The sequence below is a fragment of the Pyxicephalus adspersus genome, chromosome 3, assembly GCF_032062135.1.
Source record: "Pyxicephalus adspersus chromosome 3, UCB_Pads_2.0, whole genome shotgun sequence".
NCBI lineage: Eukaryota > Metazoa > Chordata > Amphibia > Anura > Pyxicephalidae > Pyxicephalus > Pyxicephalus adspersus.
The window spans coordinates 110,901,544-110,910,432 of record NC_092860.1 but is presented as its reverse complement, the minus strand read 5'-3'; the positions used below and the strand labels follow the sequence as shown (position 1 = coordinate 110,910,432).

At 37.9% G+C, this 8,889-nt stretch overlaps 1 protein-coding gene across 2 annotated transcripts in view; it reads right to left on the bottom strand.

The window, feature by feature from the left end:
• The window catches only part of TMA16 (translation machinery associated 16 homolog), a 56,218-nt gene that overhangs the window by 28,346 nt on the left and 18,983 nt on the right, over positions 1 to 8,889 (bottom strand). For both annotated transcript variants that reach the window (XM_072406005.1, XM_072406004.1), the window contains exons 4-5: positions 7,386 to 7,470; positions 4,026 to 4,174 (exon numbers count right to left, since the gene is read on the bottom strand). In XM_072406005.1, the coding sequence (XP_072262106.1) occupies positions 4,026 to 4,174; positions 7,386 to 7,470 (234 nt within the window). The remainder of the gene's footprint in view (positions 1 to 4,025; positions 4,175 to 7,385; positions 7,471 to 8,889) is intronic.

Genomic DNA, 8,889 nt, shown 5'->3' with positions numbered 1-8,889 from the left:
GTGTATCTTCTGGTATGTGAGTCTGAGAAGTACTACTGTGCCGTAGTCTCATAGCTATACATCTGCAGTGTGAGATTTAAGGCAGAGATGCATCTGATTGCTACTTGCTTTTCCGAATTGGAAGATATGACTACTTCTACCAAAATGGTGGCCTTCAGAGATATCGAAAAACTATACAAGTGGATAGTCCTTTGTCCTCTACCTGCATTTTTAAGCTAGGAAATGAGGAAATGACAAAGTTCAGTTTCTCCAGAATTTTAAAAGGAAGACCCAAACTGAACCTTGAAAGAGTTGAAAGGAGCGAAAGCATCTGGAAGCGCATGCTTGTACCCTGCCAGTGCACTGGAATAGATACTTTGTGGGTGATAAGTAGTGGTGTTGCTCTGATTCAAGTCAATTGTAAAATCGTCCCAAATACCCAATATTTGGATCTGCAAGGAATTAACAATGGTTGTACATTGTTGTACAAGCTGCTCATTGAGTAAAAATACCCAGTGGTATTATCATATACTACCATGGGTTCCAGCAGACATCAGCTAAAGAGAATGTTCACTCACAGTAGTAAAACATAGTAATGGCTGCACATTGTGTACATTTAAAAGCCCCCCAATTAAGTTTGCCTTCACAACCAAGCCAAAGCAAAACATTGCCTCGTTTGGGCAAATCTTATTTGTACAGAGGCTTTTTTAAGCATCATGAGTGTACAGTGTACATATACCTTCACATGTGGACGTTTAGATGACTTGGGGTCACCTGACTACGATTGAAGGAAGATGGCTGGCAGTGGAGAGCAAAAGAATCTTTTGCTGTACAAGGGCAGTCTTTCTTTAGTCTTTGACAAGTTTCCCTACAATTAAATATGTTCTAATTAATTATATTCACTTTCAACTTGTGAGCATATTCTCAGGCTTACATCCTAAGCAAATGCTATCTAATAAAGAATGTTAGGCAAATATTCATTAAAGGAAATAAAGGCTGTTGCAAATTAAAACAAGCAGCGATCCCCTGAAGTGAGAATTTGCAGCAGAAAGCTTACATTAAAAGACTCTTCTGGGTAATATTGGCTTTTTTTAGCTGAAAACAGATGGATGACTACATTTAACAAGACTTCATGAAAGGTCAGGGTAGGAAAACATACTTTGTGAGTCATTTTTTTTTAACACAAAGGATCTTATTCCATTAAAGGGAAAATAACCACTTTCAGCTTTAAAAAAATATAATAGAACAAAAACAGAAAAATATTTTGGTTGCAATATGTTCATTTTAGCAAACTATAAACTATGCACACATTTCTTTTCAGAAACATCATGGGTTGCAAGGCAAAGCAACAAGTTTGCTTGAATGACTCCTCCTTCCAAAGCATACAATTTTTTTTTTCCTAAGCTTCCTTTTTCTTTAACTTCATTAGCCACAAGCAACAAGTAAACAAAGCTCACAACTGTTGTAGTATGAGCCTATATCAGGATAAACACTGTTTCTTAGCCCCCAAGTGGTTGCACCTTTCCCAATCATGAGCTTGTCACATTACATAAAGGAAAGGGAGCCACATGTTCCAGCAAGTACTGGGAATTTTCTTTGCTTTCTATGGCTAAACAGAGTGGGTGGGAAGACAAAAAAAGTGGAACTATGCCCACTGATGAAGTATGAACAATCTTTAGAATTGAACAGAGATTGTAGTGTGAATGTGAAAGCTCAATAGAAAAAATTCTGGCAGAAGGCTCTCTGCAGATATGGCACCAAGTAAATATATGACTATTACCAGTATTTTGGGGCTTAACAAAATTATTCTTCAACTTTCCTTTCTCACTCCTGTTTGCCACCCACTAGCCACTTGCAAAAAATTAACACAAGTGTGGATCTACTAATGTTCATTATCAGCACACTGTTTAAGCATCATCCTGCATCCAAGGTCACATCATTAATGTGATTAGTTTTTCAGACATTAAACAAACCGAGGACATAGAAATGCCACTTGTTCCATTCTTGTAGCCAGCTGGCTACAGGAATACCCCAGTAAAGAAAAAAGTAGCAAGGAAGGTAATTTAAGGCACCAACAAATGCTTTCTTTTTACTGGGAAGGGGGTTAGCAAAACTCACTCTGAACAAGCTTTAAAGACTTGAGAACATATTATGTAGCAGTGTTTAGCTTAGATGCCACTTGTGGCTTTGTTCTTCACCATGTAAGCGAGGTTTTGCCTCTATGCCATTCCTTAGTCTTTAAAACTGCAGAGGGATGTATCTCATTATATTCATCTGATGTAATTTCTATTCCCTATTGTAGAATTCCATAATATTTTTGAATGGGGAGGGGGATTTAAGGTAACAAAACCAAGACAAAAATGGAGACCATTTAGTGGGACTTTAAATTTAAATAGTATCCAAATATGCTATTTTTTAAAGCAGATAAAGTTGTTCATGCTTTATTTAACTTTCCAAGGCACTGAATAAAGTAACATGGGAGACTGTAAATTCCATCCAATTATTTATACAATGCTTAAAGTCCAATACCTTTCGCAGTTCTATAAGATATTAACAGCTGGAACAAACATGTAGGAAGTCTGAATTTATGCACAAAAAGGTTACTGCCTTCAGGTAGTGAATGATACTATTTAATAAAAAAAGAGGTATGTAATGAAGATGCCTTTCTTTTACTTATTTTTGGTTGCCATCAACCTCTTTCCAAATTATACCGTTGTGTATGCACACTAAAAACAGGATGAACTGAAAGAAAGACTATTAACAATGCTACTGACAGCTAGGCAATACGGTTATTCAGAGGAAGGTCAGTAGGACCAAACAATCTAACATTCTGTCGATATTCTTTCTTTAAAGCAGGACAATCAACTAAACAGGTAAAGAACAAACATAACAGTCTATGTGAAATATTTTACTTTGCAAGTAAATTGTAATTCTGTTCAGCCACTGCTTTACTGTATTGCAAGTCAAGCAAGCAACACTACCATTTCTTATTTTAACTTTACAGCTTCCATGTCACCTGCTGGTTCATCAAACAAAGAGTAGGAATTATGCTGTGAAATCCCTGCCCAATGGGCACAAAAAAGGCACAGAAAATTACAAACCTAAAACTGTGTTTTATCAGGCAAATTATCAAGCCAAATAAGTGCGATACAAGATGTGCCTTAACACATTCACTGCTGGAACCCCCTCGCCCCCAAACACATACTTAAATACACATTTGTTAACACTTAAAAACCCAAAACATATATTTTTTACCTAATATTAGACAACGCTTTAAAGCTGAATTAATCCCTTTCTATTTACTTGCAATTTCTGGCAATGACAATATTCCAAAATAGGGACTTTTTGCATTAAAATAGATGGCTTTTGTCACGTGGCCCCTCTCATTCCCATTTTTTTAGCAGGCACCATTAAGTGCAGATATAAAATAGTGGTACATCCTGATATACTGTGCATGCATTGCATGTCATATGAACCAGTGAAGTGCACTGATGTCCAAAGCCTGGGCCCAATAGTACTTTCAGAGGACCTAAGCTGAAGAACCCAAAATAGGGGAAACAAGGGAACTAGTCATCCATATTGCCCAGGATCGCTAGGGTTCCTAAATTTCCTATGCCTTATTCTGCACTGTCTCTTCGTGTAGACATGGCTTTGCTTCTTCAAGGAAAATGGCTGTTGACTGGTGACCCTATCGGGAAATACCTAGGCAAGGGGAACAGAGAAAAAGTATAACAAACTGCACTGTAGGCTCCACGGTAGGGCTTCGTGTCCAGCAAGAAGTATAGAAGTACTTGGGTAAAGCCATATTGCAGATATACAGCTATGATGCTAAAGCACAGGAGAGCCTTGGCAAAGTTGTCTGCTAGGATGAGCGCTGCTACTTTTTAAGATAATACAAGGAAAAAAGGAAACAAAGATGTATGTGTGCATGGCTAAAGGTACTGTAAAACATCAATGTAATTTTTATGCAAAAAAAAAATACATCTGCAAACATCAACACGAATGTTATACTGCTGTGAAAAGTAGAAAAATAATATAAATCGTACCCATCCCATATCCACTGTACTGTCTCCTTTCACGCTCTATGGTCTGTTTAATGACGGTCTCCCGGGAGCAATGTTGCCTTGCTTGTCTACCTTTGATGCTGTTGTGCAGTTCAATTTGTTCTAACTCACCATCAAACCGATGTAAGTAGCTGCAAAAGCAAAGAAAAGGACTGTGATGATCACCACCAACTAATGCATATGAAATTGTATTATGTGTCCTGCTTAGAACAGCACAGAAAAATATAATTTGCAAAACTGAAAACTGGGTTACTTCTAGGTTCATATTAATAAAAGCCAAGCAAACCAAATGTATGTGAAAGGACCTGAGATGGTTTAATAATAAATGATTAAACCAGAAAACTGCACTCCCACATAAAACAAGTTGTTAATCTAGTTGAATTAGCTAGAGAATTGTGGTGAACACAATGGTAAACGTTACATGGAATAACAGACACCTTATTATTCAGCCCATTCGGTGCAAAAAGCCAGCTTTTCCCCCTTATCTTTGCTGCACATTATGTGCAAACGAATAGATTCCTTTTAAAACTCAACCCCAGGATCTGGCCCTCCTCCTGCACTACTACCTCCACCCCTTGCAAATCCCCCATCACATCACTTTTTGTATTTTTTTTTTTTAAATTCCTGACATTTTCAGGCCAGTCACATGACATATGGGGTCCTCTTCAGAAGAAGAACTGTTCCCTCCTTGCCTCACTGCGCCGTGGTGGGTCCTCCGGAACAGGTCCATTACATCTTGCACTCACAGGATTTTCCCAGTCTTTTGCATTAAATGATGGTGGGGATATATAGTAGTATAAAGGAAATACTGTGGAGAACAACGCCATAAAGAACTAAGAAATGCAACCAGAGTTGCTTTTTTGTTTTCCAACACCTCTTGGTGCCCCAGTAATAATAATTTCCTGGAGTAAGGCTTTAAATACTATCCCATGTGTAATTGTAATACTACTTCCTACCTCTTCTGATCTGCGCCCTCTCTGCAGCCCTAAACATAGATAGTAGGCAGCAATGTGACATGGACAACTACTTGATACAGGATCCATACAATACTGAACCTTCACTAAAGTTTAAAAATTAATTTAAAAAAATTGGAAGCAAAATGGTTGTTTATTGCAGAAGAGGCAGGTGATGTTCCTTATAAAAAAAAAAGATGCTCTGCCTGTTTGCATTATACACGCCCCTCTTCTCATTTCATTTTGGGCATCAGCATCTTTGTCCAATTCAGGATTTTAGGCTACGTACACATGTGCACTAATTATCTTTAGAAAACAAACGATCAACGATTATACACGATTATTTTGAACAATCATATAGTGCACGATTCTGTACATGCTGTAACGATACGATCTTTCAAATATAATCCACCAATAATGTACACACACTACATACCATCATTTGAATGATGCAGGAAGTGACGTGTACTGGAGAAAGTGTACCGCAGAAACATCCATGATCAGTGAACGACCGTACACACAATAGATAGCAAACAATCGCTGCCCAATTAGATCCGCCGCATTCCTCATTCATCATCGCCGTTGGCCAGTCATTGTTAACTTTTTTTGTTAACGATCGGACGATCGGTCATTAATCATTCGTTTCCAACTATAATAATTGCATGTGTGTAAGTAGTCTGAAGCGATACAAGCTAATAAATTCCTGGCTGCCAGGTATACTGGGTACATGCAATGAGCTGGGAATGCTAATACTATATCTTCACATTCTAGCAAAATGTAAACCGGTGACACTGATCTCGAATAAAAAGTCATTAGATCATTTTTTTCTTTCATTTACTATAAGTGGGTGACAGTGCTGGTCATTCTGCCTTGGAATCCCAAAATGATATTGTCACCCTGTGGAGAGGTTGTTAAATGGACAAAAAAGGTTTTTATTGGACTTCAAAACCCCCCCCAAAAAAATAGACATATTAAACACTGCTTTCAGCTAACACTTTTAAGCAGTTACAGCACAGTTACACTTTTTGGAAAAAGGTTTTTACCATAATTAATGGTGACCATTGTACGCACCCCCAGCTATGTGAAACGGTTTGTCTCAACCCTTGTAATAGCCACATTTCCTAAACAATAAAACTATGTTACAGGAAAAACTGCTGTAAATGCTGACAGGTGGCATCATATGTCATTTTTATGTGGTCCAATGACTTCTGAAGTGTTTAGAAGTGGCCAGCATGTGACCTCCAAGTTCACGTTTTCTTCCTCTCCTTACCTTTTCCTCCACCCACTCCCCCTCCCCTCTGAACGGAGCCCACAAGCTCAGCAGCTGCAGATGGGGCAGTTGCACTCGAGAAACATGGGAGTCCCAGGCAATTCTGCCTAATTAGGGCAGTGGGAGTGGATTAGAAACACTCCTATCATGGATGGCATTTCCCAGATTGCAGGTCACCGCCTAGGCGATGGAGAGACCTGGGGGTTATCCATAAGCCAAAGTTGATTTTGTGAGTACTGGTACGCTTAACTGAGAGGCTTATCAATCTCTCACTGTTAAATATATTTCACTACTACGGTATGGAATACCGTAAAAAAAAAAGAAAAAAAGAAAAACAGCTTTGATAAAACATGACAAAAATGAGAGGAGAAATTGTACATGAACAATGGCGTTGCTACAGATATGTCTGTTTATAATGGTAAATCTAGAACTAAAGCCGCATACACACTTGCAATTATAGTCATTGGAAAGCATCTTTCACGATCCTTTCCAACAACTAAGCACTCCACGATGCATGAATGATGCTGTACATACAGCACCGTTCTGCTCTATGCAGAGAGAGGGGAGGGGGAGAGCGACAGAGTGGCACCCCGCGGCGAATTCTTCCCCTTCACTTGCATTACGATCATTCATCGTCCAATGATCCGCCAGGACGGTCGTTCGGACGATGAACGATGAGCGCTGTACACACTTCAGATTCTTGTCCGATATCGACCCTGAGCTGATTTTCCGGCGAGAACCTATGGAAGTGTGTATGTAGTTTAAGTCTTTAAATTGTGTAGGAGGAGGTACCTTGGTATTGTTGCTTATGCCTTGCATCATGCTGTGTTATTGTAAATGGCATATGTCCTGTTATTCTGCAATTCACTTCTTTTATGCCTCCTAGTCTATAGGAAGCCAATGTACAAGAATGACAAATGCATGCCAAACACATACCAAACACATTTCAAATGCAAGTCATGCCTCCTGGTAAGCACTTAAAAAGCATGCTGTGTTTGATTTGCTTTTAAGGCCATCGGTCATGTACAGTAACCCATAAAAAAACAAAAACTGCTGGAAATATTTTAACCTTTACAACTAGGCACTTTATTTTAATGGAATGTAAATAACCTTACCTACCTTTCAATTAGCTCACATGCTTCCTGCTTGGTATACTCTGTTTTATTGGGGTCAAGATGACTTTGGAACCACTGGAGTTTCTCACCTTAAAAAAAGAATTGATAATACCGTTAAAATAGAAAGAAAGTTCACCAATCACTGTAGACAAAATTATCATTAAATGGTTGTGAAAATATGTAGAGCTGTTATGGGCAGTTTCTTACAATAAAAAGCATAGTAATATCATCAAAACACTTATTGTTCGCATTATCGCATTAAGAGAAGTAATTCATTCTGCTTTACAATTGCCTGTCCCTGCTGCCAGTTGAATGCCTTCTTCCTCTCAGCTGTGACAGGTAACCAACAAAAAATAATGAATAAAGCATTTCTGTCAGCTGAACCATGCCAAGACATAACTTAAATGTTTTAGGAGTTAATAGCAACACAGTAAAATATAGTTTTAACTGGATTGGTATGAATTCCAGGAAATGATATAGATGAACCATGCACAGGTCAAGGGCAAAATATTAGAAGCCCTGAAGCTCAGGTTTATAAAACAATACTTTCATCAATATAATTACCATTGTATGCATGACATCCAAACAAGAGGAGATCCACTATATTTGTCCAAGATTGCCAAGAAAAAAAACTCATTATCTAAACACACATCTACAGCTGTACTAGAACATGCCTGCCAAGCTGCAGAACTTAGAGATCAGTCCATGAAGACAGAATGTTTCTTGGAGATAAATATAGACAATAGTGGAGTGGAGTGTGCGCTTAAGAACTCAAATAAATAGGGCCACTACTCCATGAACTTATTATTGAGGAAGTACTTTAAAATAATAACAACAGCATATCCCCACCAAAGTGGTTTTAGAAAAAGTAAAACATATACTACAAAATACGTATAATGAAAAAAGCATTCTTTTTTATATTAGTACAAAATAAGTAAAAAAAAAAAAAAAACATCAGAAAACTATGAAAATTTTAAAGTGCTGTATAATATGTTGGTGTTTTATAAATGCTGAATAATAATTATAACAATAATAAAGAGTTTCCCAAAGATTTGTTTTACACAGTTTAACACTGGATGTGTTAACTACATCATGTCATGGTCATGAGGCCAAAGGTATTATTGAGACCTGCTATAAGTTAGAAACGTGACACATTTCACGTTCAAGCCGGTTCTTCAGACTTTATACGAAACAAAACCAGCCATAAGAAACATAATAATGTTATTACAGAATCCATTGCACAAAGTCCCTCAGCTCAGGTTAATCTAAACACATAATGGTTATTAAAAAAATTCCAGGAGATGATCCACAAGCTGCCCCTCCCTCAGTCACCCAAGATAGCAAACTCTCTAGGACACAGCATGCCATGGTATGGACAGGATCCCACCAAGAGAAGGATACTTTTTAGGATTACTTTGTTCTAATATAGTAAAGAATGCCATTTTAATAATACTTCTTTAATGGAACAATATAAAAAGAAAAGGTCATAGACCCAGGACTTTAAAGGC